This window comes from Nycticebus coucang, chromosome 8 (genome assembly GCF_027406575.1).
Source record: "Nycticebus coucang isolate mNycCou1 chromosome 8, mNycCou1.pri, whole genome shotgun sequence".
Taxonomy (NCBI): Eukaryota; Metazoa; Chordata; class Mammalia; order Primates; family Lorisidae; genus Nycticebus; species Nycticebus coucang.
Window position 1 is genome coordinate 89,655,332 of NC_069787.1, and position 24,707 is coordinate 89,680,038.

The 24,707-nt window shown below is 43.2% G+C and overlaps 1 protein-coding gene and 1 pseudogene across 1 annotated transcript; one reads left to right on the top strand and one right to left on the bottom strand.

Moving 5' to 3' along the window:
- Positions 1-569: 569 nt before the first annotated feature.
- Positions 570-18,336, top strand: ZNF660 (zinc finger protein 660). The gene is made up of 4 exons (XM_053599428.1): positions 570-678; positions 2,036-2,218; positions 7,387-7,525; positions 16,726-18,336. The coding sequence occupies exon 4, from the start codon at positions 16,907-16,909 to the stop codon at positions 17,900-17,902; it is 996 nt and encodes a 331-aa protein (XP_053455403.1). The 5' UTR covers positions 570-678; positions 2,036-2,218; positions 7,387-7,525; positions 16,726-16,906; the 3' UTR covers positions 17,903-18,336.
- LOC128591737 (pre-mRNA-splicing regulator WTAP-like) lies at positions 7,518-8,547 on the bottom strand (annotated as a pseudogene).
- Positions 18,337-24,707: the final 6,371 nt, after the last annotated feature.

Here is a 24,707-nt window from a genome sequence, read left to right on the forward strand (position 1 = left end):
GCCAAATTCCTATTCCAACCACCTGTTTGCCATTTCCTCTTGAATGTCTAATTGGGATCTGTAACTTACACATCCAAAAAAAAAAAAAAAAAAAAACTATTAATCCCTCTCCCTAACCCTGTTCCTTTTAGGCTACACCATTTCCAAAAGACAATCTTGCGTTGTTGCTCTGATCAATAACCATAGAGTCATCCTTAATTAGCAATCAACTCATTAGCAAATCATGCTGGCCATGCCTTCAAAGTATATGAAGAACCATTTCTCACCACCTCCATCACTTTCAAACTATTGCAGCCCACCATCATTCCTTACCTGGAGTATTGCATTAGTGCCTGAATCGGGGAGCCGATTCTACTCTTAGCCGCCTTCAGTCTAATCTCAAAAGGGCAGCCAGTGCAAACTTTGAAAAGTAAGTTGTGGAATGAAACTTTCATGCAAGGTATATTTGACTTGAATACACCCAGTGGGACAGGGCGTTCACCTTTTTTTTCCTACTGTAATCGCAGCACCTGGCCCAGTGACATAGTAGGCAGCCAATATGTATTTTCATATGCTGCCAATAAGCCATAGCTGACTCTGGCTTTGAGATTGAAGATGCAGGATCTGCGGAAACAAAGATGACCTCGCTGCTCAACCGGAGCTGGAGGTGTGACTTCAAGGAGTCTCGTTCTATGGAAGGTAGCCTGGCAGCCCAGTGGATTGGTTTCGTTTCTTCTCGCCCTACCCGAGTCCCTTCCTGGGTCCTCTTCACATTGCCTGAAGGCGCCCAGGCTCCCAGCCAATGAAAGGGCAAAGCCCGGGTGGGAGGCGGGTCCAGAGCGCTAGTGCTCCCGGCTGTGCTAGCGAGGGGGCGGGGGTACTCCGGCCCCGGGCACAGAGATGCGGATCCCTCCTGGAGCCTAGAAGGGCCGGAGGGTTAGGTTAGGGTGGGAGTTAGTGGGAGTCACTGACGCAATTCCTTCTCTGCTTTGTTCCAAGATGCGGGTCCGCAGCGTTCGGTGAGGGGTGCGCAGCGTCCTGGCGTGGGGGTCTTGCCAGGTTCTGGGAGAGTGTGGGGCGCACCGGCTGGGAGCCAGGCCTCCTCCTCTGCGGCTGCACGCTGTTGAGACCGGCGCGGCCTCCTCGGGGTCTCTGCAGCCGCCTCCTCTTGTTCAGCGTTGCCTCTTTGTCTTGGGTTTAGTCTGCAAGTCCTCGTAGCTGCTGGTCGGACCAGGCTGGTGGTGGTGACAGAAGTGTGTTATCCCTGCCATCCTAGCCGGTGGGCTGTCTGCGTAATAGGGATCCATGGTCCGCCCAGGCTCTCAGAGGTCTCCAGAGCCCCTGAGTATTTGACTCAGATCACCAGTCCAGTCCGTTACTCGTGAGGAAACTAGGGTCCAAAGAGGAGGGCAGAGTCTTTCCCAACGTTACTCATTCATTTATTCATTCAACAAATGTTTCTTGAGCACGAGCCCAGTAGTGTGCTGGGTCCTGGGATTACAGTTGGCATGTAAGACAGAACTAAATTCTGTTAACGAAGGAATCGAACAAGCTTGAAGAGCGAAAGGAGATGCATATTATGAGGCCTAGTAATCCTAATAAATGGGTAATCAGAAAAAATTTATTTTCTGGAGCTCCATTTAAGCCTTATTTCTTCCTGTTTAAAGACACTTGACTCAGCAAAATTCCTATCTTGTCCCCACTTGCAAAACTTTCTGTGCAAGGCTGGATTGCAGAGAACTTCTCAATTGGAATGCATCTTGCAGTTAGAGGCTTTTATACATCAACAGAACAGGTGAAAAGGCTGGTTGTGGGGTGATGGAATGAGGAGTTTCTTCAGACATTGAGGGCTTGTCACTCACTAGCTGTATGACTTTTGGTGAGTCATTCAATCATGAAGTCATGAGTTTCATTTTCTCGTCTTTAAAGTAAAAATGATCTTCCTTACTGCTCACAGTTCTTTAACAAGGGAATTTACCCAAGGGTGAGACACTGCCCTGAGTGTCTTCTTGGAGTTGAAGTCTCAGAGAACTCAATCATTTATTTCTATTTACAGTGATTCAAGACCCCGTCAGGATCTTCTTCACTGAACCCATGGAAGAGATCAGGCAAGATCTGTGCTGGGCAAATCCTTGGATTGAGGCTGCTGTGCATAGGAGTGCAAGTGAGTCATTCCTTTCTCTCCTGGTCAGGTGAGACCTGGATTGTAAAGGCGGAACAGGAATCCTGCCTGCTGAAGGTATGGGGACCAGGGTTGAAAGGGAGCATTTCCCAATGGTTATTTATCAAACAGGAGAGAAGTACTGAAGTGAGGGCTAGGGTCTGGACCTTAATGAGTAGAGTTTGGGGTAGAAGTATTGCTGATAGAATAGAACTCAAAGTTGGGCACCATGAGACTTAGACTTGAGTCCTAGCTTTCCTTTAAGTTTCAGTCTCCATGTCTTTACATTTAGAAGTAAGACTAGGTAGTCTGAGAGGTCTCTTCTAGTTCTAACATTCTGAGACTCTTCAGGTAGTGGGACTTGGTCAATCTCTAGGCCCTTGGATAGCTATTGAGACAGAATTGCCAAGAACGCAAATATACCGCCATGCTATTTCTCAGATAATATGAGACATAAAAAGAATAAACAGATGGAGGAGGGATGGTGGTGGTGATGTGCAGATTCACCTCTCACCATCCCTTTAGATGTACTTAAAATACTAGATAGAATCCTGAATTTGTTTAACATTTCAAATCAAACAACACTTACTGAGACTTCTTTGTGCCCATGCACTGTGTGGCATCTACAGGTGAGTATCATGGGTACTATTCTGGGAGCTTAGAGCTTAATGTGTACATGGGAGGGTGGGGGACATAGACATACACACAAACCATTGTACTATAAGGCAAACTCTGTATCACAAATTTATTACTGTTTTTTTTTAAATGCAGAAATTTTTTTGTTGTTGTTGCAGTTTGGTTGGGACCAGATTTGAACCTTGGCATATGGGACTGGCGCGCTACTCATTGAGCCACAGGTGCTGCCCTAAATGCAGAAATTTTTATATGTCAGGTATATTAGTTTTTCCATTGTGGTGTTAGCCTTTGTTTTAGGCCTTTTCCTGACAGTAAGTGGTCCATTTATATTTTCTTCTATTTTTTACTTTTTTTTTCTTAAAACTCAATTATGGTTTAATTTACTTACACTAGCTTTTAGTGAGAACCACAATACACATAAATTTTAAAACAGAAGAGACAGCATATCATAACAGATCTGCGTCAAAGTGAAGTTACTCTAGTTATTACAGTATGCAAAAAATACATGGTAAAACAATTACCTGGTTAGAATTAGCTGATTAATTTTTGTTTTCTTTTTTCTTTTTTCCCCATGAGCAGAGAAGAGACAGAAGAACTCTGTCTAAAGGATAAGGTATTTTCCCCACTAGAACAGTGAGGATATAGACCCAGTTGTATTTTTCATTTTCAAGTCACCAAAAAAGTGACATCACGAGGAAACAGGTAACAGTAGTTAATCCAACGTAAAGACCTATAGGAATACAAAATATTCTCGACAACATTTAAAATACTGAAGAAAGAAAAACAAAACATTTGTGTGGCGCCTGTGGGTCAGAGGAGTAGGGCGCCGGCCCCATATGCCGGAGGTGGCGGGTTCAAACCCAGCCCTGGCCAAAAACTGCAAAAAAAAAAAAAAAAAAGAAAAACAAAACATTTCATTTGCTCCTAAAATGTACCTGCAACACAATCACTCTGTGATGGGAAAAGAGAACAGGAGCTAATTTGGATGGGAACACCTTGACAACAGTTGGTACAATAAACAGAGTGGCACCACTCGATAAAGCAACAAATATTTTCACAACAGAAGGATCGAAGGTCAGAGGCGAAGCCAGAAATAAAATATCTTCTTGTGTGATGTCAAAAAGTATCCGGAAATGCTGGCTATTTGGTACTATACACTCATGAGGCACCCTAACAACCTTCGGTACTCCTGTAGTCCCTGAGGTATGGAGAACATAGGCTAAGCAATGCTTTAGCCTCATGTCCATATGTCCTTCCCCTTTTTCTTCATTGCAGTTCTCGGAACTCATGCTGTCTTTTATCATTTCTTTTACACAGTGCTCTTTTCTATCACTTAGCATCAAGTTCACCTCACCATTTTCCCACTGAAGTGTGAAGAGTAGGTCATTATGTTCAACTGTAAATGTACCATAGTTCAATAATGTTTCATAGGAAGACCTGAATTTATTAATTTGCTTTTTTTCAATAAGGATATACTTTAGGTTACATTTTTTCATTAAATAAGTTGATAGTGATGATGGTAAATCTGGATTAATAGAAGCATAAGCAGCAGGGACTTGGAGAATTCCTAAAATCCAAGAGGGTAAATTAATCCCAGGCTGGCAGTAGAGACCAATTTCTCGAATTCCTTCAAAGTCACAGTGTGATAGAAGAAAATTTGATAATCCCGAAGCAACGGTAACCACAGTCTTGTAGGTAGAATAAAGTGGAGGCTGGTTGTTACATTCATTAAAACACACAGCTACTTTGTCCAAATAAAGAGAGGCAGCCTGATGCACCAATTCCTGAAGAGTCATTTCACTGAAGTTTATCTAAACAACTTGTAACAGAGAACTCACGCATCTGTATAATAACTCTGACGTTTTTCTACTTTTGATTTCCAGTTTCCTGGTGGTTGCTACAGAGAAGGCAAAATCCATTCTTGTTATCTCAGGTTTTCATTTTGATTCATGTAGTCCCAAATGTATTCCCTCCAGTAGAGAATACTGTATCTACTGGATGCCCAGAAATTTCTGGGACCAGGTCTCGCGGAGGACAGACCTAACAGCCTGTCAGGGACACTGCTAAACTCCAGAAGCTGTGGCTCAAGGGAGTAAGGCGCCAGCCCCATATGCTGGAGGTGGCGGGTTCAAACCCAGCCCTGGCCAGAAACTGCCAATAAATAAATAAATAAAGAAAGAAAGAAATAAAGAAGAAAAGCATACTTAAAAAAAATAAAAATAAACTCCAGAAGCCATAAAGCTGCCTTGCAGCGCGGCCTATTTTTTACCTTTTTTTTGAGACAGAGTCTCACTATGTTGCCGTCAGTAGAGTGGTATGGCATCACAGCTCACAGCAACCTCTAACTCTTGGGCTTATGCGATTCTCTTGCCTCAGCCTCCCGAGCAGCTGGGACTACAGGCACCCGCCACAACGCCCGGCTATTTTTTTGTTGCAGTTTGGCTGGGGCTAGGTTTGAACCCGCCACCCTTGGCATATGGGGCCGGCGCCCCACTCACTGAGCCACAGGTGCCGCCATGTAGTTGTCATTTTTGTTTTAGCTGGCCTGGGCCAGGTTCTAACCCGCTGGCCTTGGTGTATGTGGCTGGTGCCATAGGCACTGTGCTATGGGGGCTGAGCCTTTTTTTTTTTTTTTGAGACAGAGTCTCACTGTGTTGCCCTTGGTAGAGTCCCATAGCATCATAGCTCACAGCAACCTCCAGCTCTTGCCTCAGCCTCCCGAGTAGCTTGGGACTACAGGGGCCCACCACAATGCCCGGGTATTTTTTGTTGCATATGTTATTGATTAGCTGCCCTAGGGACAGGTTTGAACCTGCCACCCTCAGTATATGTGGCTGGTGTCATAACCACCATGCTACAGGCACCCGGCCTCCTTTCAGCTTTTACGTTTCACTCATTTGTATTTTTTTGTTTGTTTTGTTGGTGGTTTTTTTTTTTTTTGCTTGCTTGTTTTCAACGTTTTTATGTTTATTTTTATTTTTTTTTTTGAGACAGAGTCTCAAGCTTTCACCCTCTGTAGAGTGCTGTGGCATCATAGCTCAGAGAAACCTCAAACTCTTGGGCTCAATCGAGCCTCTTGCCTCAGGTTTCCTACTTTTAGATGAGACAAGGTCTTGCCTTTGCTCATGCTGGTCTCGAATTTGTGAGCTCGTGCAATCCACCTGCCATGGCCTCCCAGAGTGCTAGGATTAAAGGCGTGAGCCACTATGCCTGACCTTAAGATGATACCTTTTTTTTTTTGAGACAGAGTCTCATTTAGTTGCCCTGCTCACAGCAACCTCCAACTCTTGGGCTCAAGCGATCCTCTTGCCTCAGCCTCCTGAGTAGCTGGGACTACAGGCACAATGCCCAGTTATTTTTAGAGATGGGGGATCTCACTCTTGCTCAGGATGGTCTTGAACCTGTGAGCTAAGGCAGTTCCCCCACCTTGGTCTCCCAAGTGCTAGAGGCGTGTGCCACCAAAAGGTTTTATTTTTTATTTTTTTCTCATGAAACTTTTTTTTTTTTTATTGCAGGTTAATTTGATGGTAGAAACAAGCAAATCAAAATATTTGAATTTGTTAGGTAGAGTTCCTTATGTCCTGCATCCAAAAGGTGTGCCATACACCCCTACCTTGTACCTACCCCTAACCCCTCTCCTTTGTTCCCCCTCCCCCCAACTTGAATTTTTTTTTTTTTGAGACAGAGCCTCAAGCTGTCCCCCTGGGTAGAGTGTTGTAGCATCACAGCTCACAGCAACCTCCAACTCCTGGGCTCAAGCGATTCTCCTGCCTCAGCCTCCCAAGTAGCTGGGACTACAGGCGCCTGCCACAACACCCAGCTATTTTTTTTTTTCAAGGCACATTTAATTTAATATCAAGAGTGCAATACAAAAGGCTCAAATACAATGAAGGAACACATTCCCCCATTAACACCAAAAGACAATGCTCTTTTAACATGTGCCTGTCCAATGGAATGGGTATTTCATAAAGTTTGCTACTGGAAAAAATAACGCAGTGAGTCTCATCACAGCCAATATCCTTAGACAATCTAGTTATGAAATGAATGTTTGTTTATAATGCTTGAAGCAGTTTAAACCTGAATTTGAGACCACACCTTCACATTTGTACAGTCCTCAGTAAGATTATCTACAGTTTTTGCAACCATTCAAAGAACAAAACCATTGATTAAAACCACATGGATGTAAGGTTCAATCAAGTAATACAGAGCCTCAAACTAAATGGTTAAAGTATTCACTACTTGTACTGACATCTATTATTTTTCTCATGACTATTAAAAGTTGTTTCTTAGCAAATGAACTCTTTTTTTTGCCCCCATAAAGTGGCAAATGAACTCTTTAAAGGTAAAATTCACTTCATTTGAATTTTGACCCAGAAGTTCGACAAGAATCATGAAGTCCACAGTCTTATTGGCAAAACTGATACACAGTGTCTCTAAGTCACTATGCTCAAGGTTAAGAGCAATGCTTATTCCGTTTTACATTTTACTGGAATTTTACATGTTCAGTTCATGATTTAAAATCTCTAGGTTTTCATTCCTCCAAATTGTCTGAAGACACACTGTGCCACAGACTTAAGACTTCTGTTTCTCCCTCTATTTTCTTCAAACAGAAACATTTCTCAAGTGTCTACATGTTTTAGAAGGGGAATTTTTCAGAGGTAGCCACTTCTTAGGAACTGTCTGACAGCATCAGGCCTCTGAACCAAGGGGAAGGAGAAGAGAAAAGAGCTGAAACCCAAGGTTCATCTGGTAAGTTTTACATTAACCATTACAAGCTGGACAGTGTAAGAATGTGGCTTTTTTTTGGCTCAAAAAGTCTGAGTCTTGGTGTGGAAATGAGTACTTGGCCGTCCCACCACAGCTTTCTCATAGTGGGACTGTCAGGGAAGTCTTGACTGGGGAGTATGATTTGTTTACCTATCAGGCGTAAACTTCCAGGCACTCAGTTCGTTTTGGGCTTGTTCCAGTTTGTCTTTAGTCTGTTCCAGTTCACCTTTCATTTTTAGGAAAAACAAGTTGATCGCTGGGTCTACCGTTGTTGATCTCAGTTGGGCACCCTCGGCTGCTGGACTTGCTTGAGGTACTGGATTTGAGTGGTACGCTCTTGCATCTCTTGTTCCTTGGTTGCTAGTCTCATTACAAGGATGTTTTCCCTCCGCGCAGACTCCTGTTGTTGCTTTAGTTTTTCTTCCGACTCCCTTAAGCCAGTTATGTCATTGGCGGCGCCTGTGGCTCAGTCGGTAAGGCGCCGGCCCCATATACCGAGGGTGGCGGGTTCAAACCCGGCCCCGGCCAAACTGCAACCAAAAAATAGCCGGGCGTTGTGGCGGGCGCCTGTAGTCCCAGCTACTCGGGAGGCTGAGGCAGGAGAATCGCTTGGGCCCAGGAGTTGGAGGTTGCTGTGAGCTGTGTGAGGCCATGGCACTCTACCGAGGGCCATAAAGTGAGACTCTGCCTCTACAAAAAAAAAAAGATCTGTGTACTTGCTCTCCAAAGCTTGTACATATGCTTCATATTGTTTCCATCTTAAAATTAACTCATCTCGTGCCATCACTTTGAAGTCTGTCTCACTCAGTCGAACCTTTTTGGGAAGAGGTTCTTCGTTGGTCATCTTGAATCCTCTCCAGACCGAGGCCGAGACCGCGCTGCTCGCCCGCCGCCTGCCCCGCGGCAGCCTCAGCGTTCCCCTTTATTTGCGGGTCCGCCCGGCTATTTTTTGGTTGCAGCCGTCATTGTTGTGTGGCGGGCCAGGCTGGATTCGAACCCGCCAGCTCAGGTGTATGTGGCTGGTCCCTTAGCCGCTTGAGCCACAGGCGCCGAGCCCCCAACTTGAATTGAAATGAGTTCTTCTCCTATGTGGGTATGAATTAGATTGTTTACTGGCTTCATATTAGTATTTAGTGCATTGGATATTTGCTTCTTGTGGTTTTTTACTAAGAAGAATGTGTTTCAACTCCATCCAGGTTAATACAAAGACAAAGTCTTCATCTTTTTTTTTTTTTTTCTTTTGTAAAGTCTTCATCTTTTTATGGCTGAATAGTATTCCATGGTATGCTTATACCACAGTTTGTTAATCCATTTCTGAGTTGATGGGCGTTTAGGTTGTTTCCACGTCTTGGTGATTGTAAATTAAGTTGCAATAAACAGTCAAATGCATATGTACTTATGATAAAATGATTATTTTTGTTCTTCAGGGTAGCTCCTAGTAATGGGGTTGCCGGGTCAAATGGGAGATCTAATTTGAATTCTTTGAGGATTCTCCATATTTCTTTACAAAGAGGCTGTATAAGTTTGCATTCCTACACTCATTTGTCTTTTGAATTTATTTTCAATGATTTCCTCTTATTTCTTACTCCTTTGCAGTTAATCAATAACGAAGGACCATTGCTCAGAGAGACCCAAACAGGCAGGTGATGCTTGCTTTCCTGGGTAAAGCCTCTTTCTCCCTTTCTTTCTCTCTCTCTCTGCCTCCATCTGGGAATCCGACTCTGCTTTTCCTAGGTTATTCACAGCCCGAAATGGATAGTTGTCCTGGGGTCAGAACACTTACCACCAGTCTCACAGATTTGTAGTTTGGAGATCTATGGGGCCTTATTGGTCTTCATCCATTTGCAGGCTGTCTGACGTTGTGCTTTTGTGCACAGCTACCTAGATACCCCTAGTGTCGTGCTGGCCCCATGGCCGCATCTTTACCCCCTCCAAACTTCTTTAGCTAAGACCCCACTCTTCAGTGCCTGGGAATTCTTCCAGGATTTCTGAAGGAATTTCCCAGTCAGTCAGGCAGAGGGCAGCAAATAGTTTTCTTTTGATGAAACTCTTCTCAAACTGGTCCTCCCTGATCTCCTGTGCTAGTCTTGCTTCCTCCTCAGGTCCCCCAGAACTGCCCTGGGTTTCCTTTCAGGGCATCCCTGTGCTTTTTCATTCTCCCACTCTACCACTTCTAACCCAAGTCCCTTTCTCAATAAACTTATACATTTTCATGACTTCCTCTGTCCTCTGTCATAGCGTTCTCAAATTTGCATTCCTGATATATTCCTCCTCCCCTAGTCTAAAGTATTCCCATATTCCCATCTTGCTAGTGACACTACCATTCTTTTTTTTTTTTTTTTTTTGGCCGGGGCTGGGTTTGAACCTGCCACCTCTGGTATATGGGGCAGGCGCCCTACTCCTTGAACCACAGGTGCCACCCAACACTACCATTCTTTTTTTTTTTTTTTTTTGTAGAGACAGAGTCTCACTTTTATGGCCCTCGGTAGAGTGCCGTGGCCTCACACAGCTCACAGCAACCTCCAACTCCTGGGCTTAAGTGATTCTCTTGCCTCAGCCTCCCAAGCAGCTGGGACTATAGGCGCCCGCCACAACGCCCGGCTTTTTTTTGGTTGCAGTTTGGCTGGGGCTGGGTTTGAACCCGCCACCCTCGGTATATGGGGCCGGCGCCCTACCGACTGAGCCACGGGAGCCGTCCAACACTACCATTCTTGATTCTCGGGCCTGGATCTGATGACCTTGGATTATTTCCTTCAACCATCTTCTATATCCAGTCTAATGTATGTGGATGCTTTCCTGAAAATATCTGGATTTCATTCTTAGGTGCAGGGTCTTTCTATTATTTATTTGTTCATTCAACAAACATTTGTTGGGCACCTACAAAGTGCCAGGCCCTCTATTGGTTATCCCTACTGCATTCCTAAAGTTGTCTCCCAACTCATTTCTCTTTTTTTTTTTCCCTTCTTTCCCCTCTCTGATCCTTCTGGGCTAGTCTTCCCCAAAGGATTATTTTCCTAATTCCATTATAGTTTGTAAGTTAAGGAGGGCACTGTTAAATAAGCTGCTGAGATAGCAGCACTGTTCTGGGAAAACCAGGTTATATAATTATCCTACTCCTAGGTGACATTTCTTGGATTCTTTTCTTTTTATTTCCTTTAATTTCCTCCCCATAGGATACCCCAGATGTCTCTTTCCTTTGTTTTCCACTTCATGAAGCTGAGAGAAACATGAATGTTCTGGGAGGTGGTGGAGGAAAGAAATAGGGGAATTAAAAAGAAAAAAAAAAAAGAAATATGGGAACTAGGGGAAGCGAATGGTGATTGTGAATAATGATCCTTGAAAAACTGTATTGACAAGTGAGAAAGAGAAGGGAAATAGCAAGAGAGAATAGCAAAGTGGAAAAAAGAATACAGAGTGAAGAAAGAAAATTAAAGGTTGATTTCACTCTTCTGTTTAGAACTTGTTTCCCATGATATTATTTTGTATCCATATTTTTTGTCTTATAATGTCATTGTTCTGGCTAGAATCACTTCAGGCAACTTCTTTCATTTCTTTATTTGTTCATTCAATAATGACACAAAAAATTTTGAATTTTTATGATGTGCTTGGAATACAGAAGTAGACAGGATGAACCAATCCCTGCCCACATGAAGATTATTTATAGTGTAATCCCCTATGTATTTTTGAGTACATCAACCCTGTGCTACCTTCCTCTTGAGAAAAAATTATTGCTTAATCTCTGGAGCTCAGCCGAACTTCTGCCTTTATAAAACCCCTACTCCAACATTCTAAGCCCTAGTAAGTGCTCCCTTCCTCCCCCAGGCCTCTTCATCTCCTGCTTGGGTAATTTGTAAATTTTAAATTTGCTCTCTCTTTTTTTTTTTTTGCTATACTACTCCATTGTTACCTCCTTAAAGGTAAGTATGATATCACATGCTTGTATTGGTTTGCTTGGGCTACTATAACATAACATCATTAAAAAGGGGGGAAAAAAATTGGAGGAGAAAACATAAGACCATAGACTAGACAGCTTAAACAATAGAAATTTATTTTCTCATGGGTCTGGAGGCCAGAATATCCAGATGACTGGCAAGTGTGGTTTCTAGTGAAGATTCTTATTCTAGCTTAGAGAAGCTACCTTCTTTTTTTGTTTTTTTTTTTTTGCAGTTTTTGGCCGGGGCTGGGTTTGAACCCGCCACCTCCAGTATATGGGGCCGGCTCCATACTCTTTTGAGCCACAGGTGCCGCCCAAAGGCTACCTTCTTGTGCATGTGCATGTGGGGAGAGAAAGCATGCTTATGTCTCTTCATTCTCTTCATGTACGGATACTAATTCCGTTGGATCAGGACCTAGCCTTATGACCTTTTTTGTTTTTTTCTTTTTTTTTTTTTGAGACAGAGTCTTGCTTTGTAGCCCTCAGTAGACTGCTGTGGCGTCACAGCTCACAGCACCCGCAAACTCTTGGGCTTAAGTGATTCTCTTGCCTCAGCCTCCTAAGTAGCTGCGATAACAGGCATCCTCCACAACCCCGGGCTATTTTTAGAGATGAGGTCTCTCCCTGGCTCAGGCTGGTCTCGAACCTGTGAGCTTAGGCAATCAACCCACCTCAGCCTCCCAAGTGTTGGGATTACTGGCGTGAGCCATGGTGCCCGGCCCCCTGATGACATTTTTAATCTTAATTATCAGCTCAGCACCATAACTCAGTGAATAGGGTGCAGGCCACATACACCAAAACTGGCAGATTCGAGCCTGGCCTGGGCCTGCTGAACAACAATGATAACTGCAATCAAAAAACAGCTGGGCGTTGTGGCTGGTGCCTGTAGTCCCAGCTACTTGGGAGGCTGAGGCAAGAGGATAGCTTTAGCCTAAGAGTTTGAGGTTGCTGTGAGCTGTGACGTTACAGCACTCTACTGAGGGTGACATAGACTCTGTCTCAAAAAAAGAAGAAAAAAACCCCTTAATTATCTTCTTAAGGGGTATGTCTCTAACCACAGTCACATTGGGGGTTATGCCTTCAACATAAGAATTTTAAGGGGGCTCGGTGCCTGTAGCTCAGTGGTTAGGGTGCTCGCCATATGCACGGGGCTGGTGAGTTTAAACCCAGCCTGGGCCTGCTAAACAACAATGACAACAACAACAAAAAAATAGCCTGGTGTTTTGGTGGGCATCTGTAGTCCTAGCTACTTGGGAGGCTGAGGTAAGAGAATCACTTAAGCCCAAGAGTTGGAGGTTGCTGTGAGCTGTGACGCCACAGCACTCTACCAAGGACTATATAGTGAGACTCTGTCTCGAAAAAAAAGAATTTGAAGAGGGCAAAAACATTTAGTTTATAACAATACCGCTTTAAATTTTCCCTGTTTTAGACCCAGAACAGTGGTAGAGTAGGATGTGCTCAGAAATTGTTAGTTTAAAAAAATGTGTGAAGAGGGCAGCTCCTGTGGCTCAGTGAGTAGGGCGCCAGCCCCATATACTCAGGGTGGTGGGTTCAAACCCAGGCCCGGCCAAACTGCAAAAAAAAAAAAAATAGCCAGGTGTTGTAGCAGGTGTCTGTAGTCCCAGCTACTCTGGAGGCTGAGGCAAGAGAATTGCCTAAACCCAAGAGCTGTGGAGGTTCCTGTGAGCTGTGATGCAACAGCACTCTACCGAGGGTGACAAACTGAGACTCTGTCTCGGAAAAAAAAAAAAAAAATATATATATATATATATGCGTACACACACACACATATAAGAAGAGGGCGGTGCCTGTGGCTCAGTGGGTAGGGCACCAGCCCCATATACCAAGGGTGGCGGGTTCGAACCCAGCCCCAGCCAAACAGCAACAACAAAAAAAAATGTATGAAGAAAGGAAAAGTTGGCGGCGCCTGTGGCTCAGTCGGTAAGGCGCCGCCCCCATATACCGAGGGTGGTGGGTTCAAACCCGGCCCTGGCTGAACTGCAACCAAAAAAGAGCTGGGCGTTGTGGCGGGCGCCTGTAGTCCCAGCTACTCGGGAGGCTGAGGCAAGAGAATCGCTTAAGCCCAGGAGTTGGAGGTTGCTGTGAGCTGTGTGATGCCACGGCACTCTACCGAGAGCCATAAAGTGAGACTCTGTCTCTACAATAAAAAAAGAAAAAAAAAAAAGAAAAGAAAAGTTGCAGAGAAGATTAGCAATGGAAATGAAAATCAGAAAAAACTATCAACTTTCTCACAGAACTCTGGAGGTGAGTTTATTTGCTATCCTGCTGTGTTCTGTGGTTCCCTGGCTTCTCACTGAGCTTTCTCCACCTGCTTCATCCTGTATGATTACCAGACATAGCAGCAGCTGGATGTGAGTGAATTCAGGATCCTAACAAGTACCCCCCACTCTCCCACCAGTCTCTTTGCCTACCCTTCCTATCTTAGGCATGAGTCTGTTTTTTCTGTACCTTTGTATGGGATGAGTGACACCTATACTTCCAGTCTCTGTAGTCCATCTCGAGTATTCACTATCAGATATGTCTCTCCTTTAGAATGTGTGACTCAGTTAATCAGAAAGCTATGAGAAAAATGGAAATTGGTCAAACTTTTTAAAAAAGCAATAGACAGTACTGTAAAGCAATTTTACTCTTCTGACCCAGTAACTTACTCATGGAACCTTTATCCTAGGAATATATTTCAATAGAAAGAAAACTGTATGTATGAAGAGATTGTGATAGCATTATTATTATTATTTTTTTTTTTTTTGTAGAGACAGAGTTTCACTTTATTGCCCTTGGTAGAGTGCCGTGGCGTCACACAGCTCACAGCAACCTCCAACTCCTGGGCTTAGGCGATTCTCCTGCCTCAGCCTCCCGAGTAGCAGGGACTACAGGCGCCCGCCACAACGCCAGCTATTTTTTTGTTGCAGTTTGGCCGGGTTTGAACTCGCCACACTCGGTATATGGGGCCGGCGCCCTGCTCACTGAGCCACAGGCGCTGCCCGATAGCATTATTGATAGTGGTTGAATCTTAGAGAATAACAGAAATATCTAACACTGGCAAAATGGTAGGAAAACCGTAAGGAATTCAGTTAACTGGTATAGTATGTACCCATAAAATGATCAAATGAAGATTAAATAGCAATGTAGAAACATATAGAAAATTAAGTGAGGAGGATTAGGGAGATGTTGGTCAAAGAATATAAAATTTCTTTCTTTTTTTTGAGACAGAGTCTCACTTTGTCACCCTGGGTAGACTGCTGTGGTGTCACAGCTCACAGCAACCTCAAACTCCTGGGCTTAAGTGATTCTCTTGCCTCAACCTCCCAAGTAGCTGGAACTACAGGTGCCTGCCACAATGCCCAGCTGTTTTTTTGTTGTAGTTGTCATTGTTTGGCAGGCCCTGGGCTGGGTTTGAACAGCTCTGGTGTATGTGGCCAGTGCCCTAGCCGCTGAGCTACAGGTGCTGAGGCAAGGATATAAAATTTCTATTGGGCAGGAGGAATAAGTTCAGGAAATCTATTGTACAACCTGGTGATTATAGTTAACTTGAAAATTGCTAAGAGCAAATTTAAAATGTTCTCACCACACCCAAAAAAAAGTATGTGAGGTAATGGATCTATTTATTGCTTGATTTAGCCATTCCACAATTTGAACATATAAAAACATCATGTTTTGGGCGGCGCCTGTGGCTCAAGGAGTAGGGCACTGGTCCCATATGCCAGAGGTGGCGGGTTCAAACCCAGCCCTGGCCAAAAACCACAAAAAAAAAAAAAAAATCATATTTTACATCATAAATTTATACAGGTTTTATTTCTCATTTAAAAAACAAATTAGTGGCTCTGTGCCTGTAGCTCAAGTGGCTAAGGCGCCAGCCACATACACCAGAGTTGGTGGGTTCAAATTCAGCCTGGGCCTGCCAAACAACAACAGCTACAACCAAAAAAAAAAAATGGCTGGGCATTGCGGCAGGCCTCTCTAGTCCCAGCTACTTGGGAGGCTGAGGCAAGAGAATCACTTGAGCCCAGGAGTTGGAGGTGGCTATGAGCTGTGATGCCATGGCACTCAAGCCAGGCTTGAGGCTCTGTCTCAAAAAAAAAAAAAAAGAAAAGAAAGAAAGAAATTGGTGAAAATAAGCGGGAGAAGTGGGTTGTAAAATTATATCTATCATATTTTTAATTATCTAACTATGCATATAGATAAGTCTGAAGAGTAACATAGTAAAAAGAAAATTAGTCATGTCTTAGTATTATGGTTTTAGCTTTTGGTTTTTTTTTACAGCCCAAACCCTTTCAGATCTGAGGTCTGCCAGGGTTACTTCTATCTCCAGAGTTTCATGTCAAACCAGTTGGGAAATTCTTGCTCATTCCTGACACTTGATTTCATGTACCAGCCCCTCTTCATTGTGCTATCCTCTACCCCCAGCCTTTTGCCATCCTTAGATACTTCGCTATTAATGCCATGCAAGGTCCTATCAGAATTTCTCCTGTCATGCTTTAACTAACTTCTTTCCTCTCAAGTTCATCTAGAAACACAGTCCGTCTGACTGATAACATGGTGAAAAGCAGACAGATGAAACTAGCACGTAAAGCTGGATCCAGCTACACACCAGTTCCTATAAAGTAGGCTGTAATGTTACTAAGCTCTAATTACAGGGCTTACATACTGGCACGTAAACTAGGCCTAGTCCTAGACCTAGAGCAAAAGATGAAATCTTAGTCACACCCTCAGGTAGAGTCATGTGTTACTATGCTATAAAATAACTTTTGAGCCCCTGTTATGTACCAGATTTTATATCATTAGTACTAGGGGAATAAATGAGCAAGAGCTAAAAGCCAAACTCATCTGAAGATTAATCATTTGACCTACTGAACTAATCATCTTTCAGTTTACTTTTTCTAGGAACAGATTATAGTTGAGCCTACCATTAGGATTTTGATGGCTCCAATTCTGAGTATAGAGAATGAGGCAGGAAGAAACCAGGGTGGGCTTTATGTTATTCATTGCGCATTCTGATCCTGGACCTTTGGGGCTTTTCTCAGCCCCTGGCTTTCCGTAAACCTTTACCTTCGCCTGTATGCTAACTGCAGTTTTCTCATCTTTTTGATCAGTTCCCCTACCTTTGAAGACTAATCCTTCCATATGCGCCCCTTTGGTCTACTGCATCTCTTTCCTCAATTCTCTTATAAATTCTCCCTCTTCTAGACAGTGAACAGGTGACATGTGCAATTTCTGTTTCTCCTGTCAGATGGTGAAACTGGGATTGAGGAGATGTTGATTCCAAAGCATCATTCCTGAAAAGTCAGAATTGCATTATATTTTCAGGAGAATTCCACAGAAGACTTTGCCAAGGAAGTCAAAATTTAGAAAGCTCCTCTAAATGGAAAGAGAAGACTAGAGAGGCATTGGAATGCTGCAAGTAGGAGAAAATGAGGAGAAAGACGGGGAACTTCAAACATAAGACAGGTAAAGACAGTAAAGCACTTACAGAAGTGAGTGACCAAGAGTCTGGAAAAGACAGTAGTCAACGCTATGATCCTGTAACAAATACAAGAGTTCAAGCTGAAAGGAGACAGTATGTATGTGCGGAGTGTGGGAAAGCCTTCAGTCAGAGTGCAAACCTCACAGTACATGAGCGAATCCACACAGGAGAGAAACCCTATAAGTGTAAGGAGTGTGGGAAAGCCTTCAGTCATAGCTCCAACCTTGTTGTTCATCGGAGAATCCATACTGGATTGAAGCCCTACACGTGCAGTGAATGTGGGAAGTCTTTCAGTGGTAAGTCACACCTCATTCGACACGAGGGAATCCACAGTGGGGAGAAAACCTATGAATGTAAAGAATGTGGGAAAGCCTTTAGTCGGAGTTCAGGCCTTATTTCACATCACAGAGTTCACACTGGGGAGAAGCCCTACACTTGTATTGAATGTGGGAAAGCCTTTAGCCGTAGTTCAAACCTCACTCAACATCAGAGAATGCACAAAGGAAAAAAAGTGTACAAATGTAAAGAGTGTGGGAAAACTTGTGGTTCTAATACAAAGATTATGGACCATCAGAGAATTCACACTGGGGAAAAGCCTTATGAATGTGATGAGTGTGGAAAAGCTTTCATCTTAAGAAAGACACTTAATGAACACCAGAGACTTCATCGTAGAGAAAAACCTTACAAATGTAATGAATGTGGGAAAGCTTTTACTTCTAATCGAAACCTCATTGATCATCAGAGAGTTCACACTGGAGAGAAACCCTATAAATGTAATGAGTGTGCGAAAACCTTCAGGCAGACTTCGCAAGTTATTCTACATTTGAGGACCCACACTAAAGAGAAACCCTATAAGTGTAGTGAGTGTGGGAAAGCCTATCGATACAGCTCACAGCTTATTCAACATCAGAGAAAACATAATGAGGAGAAAGAAACCTCGTAAGTAACAAATGTTGGATATAGGGCTGACTGGCTAACTGCTACTCTTCTGAAAAGCAGTTTTTAAGTATCATCAACCTTAATTCTACTGTGAATCTGTACAGGGAAAATAATCAGAAGTAGACAAAGATTAACAAAAGGGATATTCATGCCAGCATCATATATAACTAAGAAAAGAAAACTAGATTTTTAACAGTATGGGGTTTATCTATAAGATAGTTTTGCAGCCATAATAAACATTTTAAAAGAATATTTAATGACATGGGGGAATCAGGGCGGTGCCTGTGGCTCAGTGGGCAGGGCACCGGCCTCATATACCAAGGGTGGCAGGTTCAAACCCGGCCCCAGCCAAACTGCATCAACAACAACAAAAATAGCTGGGCATTGGGCAGCGCCTGTGGCTTAGTGAGTAGGGTGCTGGCCCTATATGCTGAGGGTGGTGGGTTCGGACCCAGCCCCGGCCAAACTGCAACAGAAAAATAGCCGGGCGTTGTGGCGGGCGCCTGTAGTCCCAGCTGCTCTGGAGGCTGAGGCAAGAGAATCGCGTAAGCGCAAGAGTTAGAGGTTGCTGTGAGCCGTGTGACGCCACGGCACTCTACCCAAGGGCGGTACAGTGAGACTCTGTCTCTACAAAAAAAAAAAAAAAAAATAGCTGGGCATCGTGGCGGGCACCTTTGGTCCCAGCTACTCGGGAGGCTGAGGCAAGGGAATCGCCTAATCCCAGGAGTTGGAGGAGCTGTGTGATGCCATGGCACTCTGCTGAAGGTGATAAAGTGAGCCTTTGTCTCTACCAAAAAAAAAAAAAAAACATGACGCGGGGGAATGATTTGAATAAAATGTAATGTAAAGGAAAGAAAAACCAATGAAATACATTCCAAATTAAAAAAATATTTATGCTTAGAAAAAATGGGAATGAAGTAAACAAAACTAAAATGTTAAGGCTGGGCACAGTGGCTCACATCTATAGTCCCAGCACTCTAGGAGGCTGAGGAGGGTGGATTGTTTGAGCTCAGGAGTTCAAGACCAGCCTGAGCAAGCATGAGAACTGTCTCTAAAAAATAGCCAGGTGTTGTGGTGGGCACCTGTAGACCCAGCTACTCAGGAGGCTGAGGCAAGATGAGGTTGCCGTGAGCTTTTATACCACAGCACTCTACCAAAGGTGACAAAGTGAGACTCTGTCTAAAAAAAAAAAAAAAGGTTAACAGTGATTATCTCTGGGTTATGGGATTATAGGTGATTTCTATTTTCTTCTGTATACTTTTCTGTGCTTTCTAGATTTTCTACAATGAGAAGGTACTACTTTTTTTTTTTTTTTTTTTTTTTGTAGAGACAGAGTCTCACTGTACCGCCCTCGGTAGAGTGCCATGGCGTCACACGGCTCACAGCAACCTCTAACTCTTGGGCTTACGCGATTCTCTTGTCTCAGCCTCCTGAGCAGCTGGGACTACAGGCGCCCGCCACAACGCCCAGCTATTTTTTTGTTGTTGCAGTTTGGCTGGGGCTGGGTTTGAACCCGCCACCCTCAGCATATGGGGCCGGCGCCCTACTCACTGAGCCACAGGGGGCGTGAGTGCATGCTCATTTTCAGTCAGTAGTGTTATGCAAGGTACATAGAATGTACAGTCCTGGGACCACACCCTAACACTGGTACTTACTGCAATGGAACAATTTACAAGTCACTTCCTATTAGAGCGTATTTCCTGTTTAATAATATAACACCAATCCTTCATCTTTTGCAGTTTTAAGATAAACTGACATTAGAGTTGTCAGAAAAGTATATAATATCACTGTTAAATTCAAGGAACACAGCAGAAATTTACTGAGGCTCTGCAGATGATGGAATACTACCAAGGCTCTATCTTTTTAATATATGCCCAACAGCCAGAAAAAAAAAAAAGAATTAATTGTAAGCTTAAAAAATTTTTAAAAGAGATATAGTTACCATTAACAAAAACTAGCAGAAGACTGTCTTCATGTGTTCTGTAGAGCTTAGTAGCCACAAATGTAGACGTTGGGGTCAGAGAGATCTGTGTTCTAATCCCTGGTCTGCCATTTACTACCTTATCAATTTTGGACAAATCAAAAGCTGCCCTGAGCCTCAGATTATATACAAAAGTGAATAGTCACCTACCTCACAGGGTGGTTGTGAGGATTATTTGAGATAATGCATGTAACATACGACATGCCTGGCACATGATAAATGATAATAGCTTAAGTGTAGCGCACTGGAACGTGTTTTTCTTGACAGTTTATAGAGAGTGATTCAAATGAAGTTTTGCTTAAGGTAGCACTTAGGATATTTTCAGGTGTAGTGAACAGAATACCAAGTACTAGTAGCCGAGTGTAAGAAAAGTGATTGTTTGCTAAAGGGGACCTCTAGAGACAAATAGTTCCGTGTTTGGTTTCCCAACTCAGCAGTTCATCAGACTTCCCTCTCAATTCCATAATTTTCTGCATACTGACTTTCACTTTTTTGTAGTTACATGGCTGCAAGACAGTAGCCAGTCTATTCACACAAGTCTTTCAAAGTCAGGAAGTGAGGAAAGGAACTCAGGTTTTCTTCACCTAATTTCTTTCTTCTATTATTGAGAGAAATCTTTCCCAGAGGAAGGAGTGTTAAACAGTCAATACTAGAGATGTTCCTCTGCCTTCATGACCAGCCCTTGAGAAGGCCTTAGTGCATCTTTACTTTTTAAAACTTTTTTAAGTCCTTAGCTCACAGTCCATCTGGGAATACTCAGAATATCCTTATTTTCAACTCAGCTATTCTTCATATACAGTGAATCCCTATGTCCAAGGTTATTTGTTTTAAGCAGATAGTGATTTATTATTTCAGGAATTATTGAGGATATGTTATTTCATTTAATCCTCTGAACGTGCATGTAAGAAAATTTAGTCTCAGTGAGATTTTTTGTTTTTTTTGTGGAGACAGAGTCTCACTTTATGGCCCTCGGTAGAGTGCCGTGGCCTCACACACTCACAACCTCCAACTCCTGGGCTTAAGCGATTCTCTTGCCTCAGCCTCCCGAGTAGCTGGGACTACAGGCGCCCACGACAACACCCGGCTATTTTTTGGTTGCAGTTTGGCCGGGGCCGGGTTTGAACCCACCACCCTCGGCATATGGGGCCGGCGCCCTGCTCACTGAGCCACAGGCGCTGCCCTAGTCTCAGTGAGATTAACTGGCCAGTAAGTGGTTGGAGCCAGAATCTGAGCTCAGATCTGACTTTTGACGTTCATGCTTTCTTCATTATACCAAAGTGCCTCTGCCCTCCATAGTGGTTCTATATGTGAGAGGGAGTCCAGTTGGGGTTCTCCTGGGTGGTCATCTTTGTCAGAGGTTGAATATATCTGGACAATTATTTGACCATGGTTTAGTTTTTATTTTATTTTGTTTTATCTATTTTTTTTTGAGACAGAGTCTCACTATGTCACCCTCGGTAGAGTGTTGTGGCATCATAGCTCACAGCAACCTCAAACTCTTGGGCTTAATTCTCTTGCCTTAGTCTCTGGAGTAGCTTGGACTACAGGCACCCACCACAATGCCCAGCTGTTTTTTTTTTGGTTGCAGTTGTCATTGTTGTTTAGCAGGCCTGAGCCCATCTTGAACCCACCAGCCTCAGTGTATGTGGCCGGTGCCCTGCTCACTGAATTACAGGTGCCTGTTTTGAGCATGGTTTTTTAAGGAAGATGCTATCAATCTTCTGTAGTGAGATTTATGGCTTATCTTTGTACCTCATAATTTTGTTGTTTTTTTTTTTTTGTTGTTGTTGTTTGTTTGTTTAGCAGGTCTGGGCCAGGTTTGAACCCATTAGCCCCGGTGCATGTGACTGGCACCCTAACCACTGAGCACAGGTATCCAGCCCTCATAATTTAGTTTTAAGGGTTATACAAAGAAAGAAGTGAAGTTGTATAATTATATGAAAAATGATTATTTGGTTTGTCCAATTTTGATAGGATAGTGGTTTACATAATTTTGTGATAGAATAGCCTTTTTTGGTATGGTTATCCAAAGTAGGGTTTGGAGGGCCTGGAACAGACTTGCAGCGTTCAGGGAATGGGGCTATTGTATCACCCTTAGCAGAGCTGTTGATATTCCCCGTTGCTGAGCAGATACTCTTCAACAAAAACATTTTTTTAATCACTGTGTCATAGTGTCGTGTCTAAACTACTTTTTTTCAGATAGGCTTACTTTTTCATCTTAGAAGGCTTTGTGATCCTCGAGAGTAAAATATCTTTTAGGAAGGTCATGTCATCTTGTACTCAGTGATCTAAATACAGGAAATCTTCACATTTCTTGTGTCGAGCAAGCTAGGATTATGGTCCTTTGAGGAGACTCACCCATCTCCTCGGCTGATACTTGCATTAAGCTGCATTAGTAAAGGTCCCTGGATCCTTCAGTTAAGTATTTTGCAATATAATTTGAACTGATAACCCACCTTCCTGTAGAAGTCTGCCAGGACCACCAGCTGTTATCTCAGTCCACGTTTTTTTTTTTTTTGAGACAGAGTCTCATTACGTTGCCCTTAGTAGAGTGCTGTGGTGTCACAGCTCACAGCAATCTCAAACTCTTGGGCTTAAGAGATTCTCTTGCCTCAGCCTCCCTAGTAGCTGGGACTACAGGCGCCCAACACAACACCTGGTTAGTTTATTTTTTGAGAATTTTTTTTTTTTTTTTTGTGGTTTTTTGGCCAGGGTTGGGTTTGAACCCGCCACCTCCGGCATATGGGACCAGCGCCCTACTCCTTGAGCCACAGGCGCCGCCCAAGAATTTTTTTTTTTTTTTTTTTGGCCGGGGCTGGGTTTGAACCCGCCACCTCCGGCATATGGGACCAGCGCCCTACTCACTGAGCCACAGGTGCCGCCCTCTGGTTAGTTTATTTTTATTGTTTTGTTGTTGCAGTTGCCATTTAGCTGGCCTGGGCTGGGTTCGAACAGCATTGGTGTATATGGCTGGTGCTGTAACCACTGTGCTACAAGCACCAAGCGTATCTCAATCCATGTTAAGCATGCAGCCCTTGCCATCCCTTCAAGTTCTTTCACAGTACCCTTTGGAATTCAGGGATTTCCCTCTGACTGTGTTTTCTTTTCTTTTTTTTTTTGAGACAGAGCCTCAAGCTGTCACCCTGGTTAGTGCTGTGACATCACAGCTCACAGCAACCTCCAACTCCTGGGCTCAAGAGATTCTCCTGCCTCCACCTCCCAAGTAGCTGGGACTACGGGTACCCGCCACAACGCCTGGCTATTTTTGGTTGTAGTTGTCATTGTTGTTTGGCAGGCCCGGGCAGGATTCGAACCCGCCAGCTCAGGTGTATGTGGCTGGTACCTTAGCCGCTTGAGCCACAGGCGCTGAGCCTGAGTGTTTTCTTTACCTTGTCCTAATGGAAACCTGGGTGTTTCCTAAGGGCAGTGCTCATTCTGCAGTCCCTCAGTTGCTAGTTTTTGCCTCCCTCAACTCCTATAGCCAGTCCATTTCTTCTGTTCTCCTTCAAAAACCCAGCTCTTTTGAAGTGTACATCACTAGACTACTGTGTACTACCCTTCCCGTTTTTGTCATCTGCCAGCCTCTTGTGCATTCACATTTTTTTTTTTTTTTTTTTTTTTTTTTTTTTCTTATGATTCTTTTGTTTTCAATTTCATTGATCTCTGATTTGATTTTGGATATTTCTTTTCTTCTACTGAGTTTAGGCTTAGATTGTTCTTCTTTTTCCAATTCCATAAGATCTCTTGTGAGATTGTTGATGTGCTCTCTTTCAGTTTTTCGAATGTAGGCATCTAAAGCGATGAATTTTCCTCTCAAAACTGCTTTTGCAGTATCCCACAGGTTTTGGTAGCTTGTGTCTTCATTGTTGTTATGCTCAAGGAAGTTAATGATTTCCTGTTTTATTTCTTCCTGCACCCATCTGTTATTCAACAGAAGATTGTTTAGTTTCCATGCCTTTGGGTGGGGTCGAGCATTTTTGTTAGAGTTGAGTTCCACCTTTAGTGCCTTATGGTCTGAGAAGATACAAGGTAAAATTTCAATTCTTTTGATTCTGTTGATATTTGTTTTGTGTCCCAGGATATGATCAATTTTGGAGAATGTTCCATGGGGTGATGAGAAGAATGTATATTCTTTATCTTTGGGGTGGAGTGTTCTATATGTGTCTATCAAGCACAGTTGTTCTAGAGTCTCATTTAAGTTTCTTATATCCTTGTTTAATTTCTGTTTAGAGGATCTGTCCAGCTCTGTAAGAGGAGTGTTAAAGTCCCCTGTTATCATGGTATTATCAGATATCATATTGCTCAGACTGAGTAAGGTCTGCTTCAAGAATCTGGGAGCATTTAAATTGGGTGCATAAATATTTAGAATTGAAATGTCTTCTTGTTGTATTTTTCCCTTGACCAATATAAAGTGACCATCTTTGTCTTTTTTGACTTTAGTTGCTTTAAATCCACATGTGTCTGAAAATAAGATTGCAACTCCTCTTTTCTTCTGAATTCCATTTGCCTGAAAAATTGTCTTCCAACCCTTGACTCGGAGCTTTAATTTGTCTTTTGAAGCCAGGTGTGTTTCTTGCAGACAGCAAATGGATGGCTTGTGTTTTTTAATCCAGTCAACCAATCTATGTCTCTTCAGTGGGGAATTCAAGCCATTAACATTTATTGAGATAATTGACAAGTGTGGTAGTATTCTATTCGTCTTATTTTGTGAGAGTCCATTGCTTAGTTTTATCTTTTGCATCAGTGTGGAGGTTAGGTTCTGTCCTTTAATTTCTGAGTTCTTACTTTGCTGCTGATCCATTGTGGTGGTCAGTGTGCAGAACAGGTT

Coding starts and splice junctions, on each gene's coding strand:
- ZNF660 (XM_053599428.1), top strand. CDS start 16,907: ATGAGGAGAAAGACGGGGAACTTCAAACATAAGACAGGTAAAGACAGT.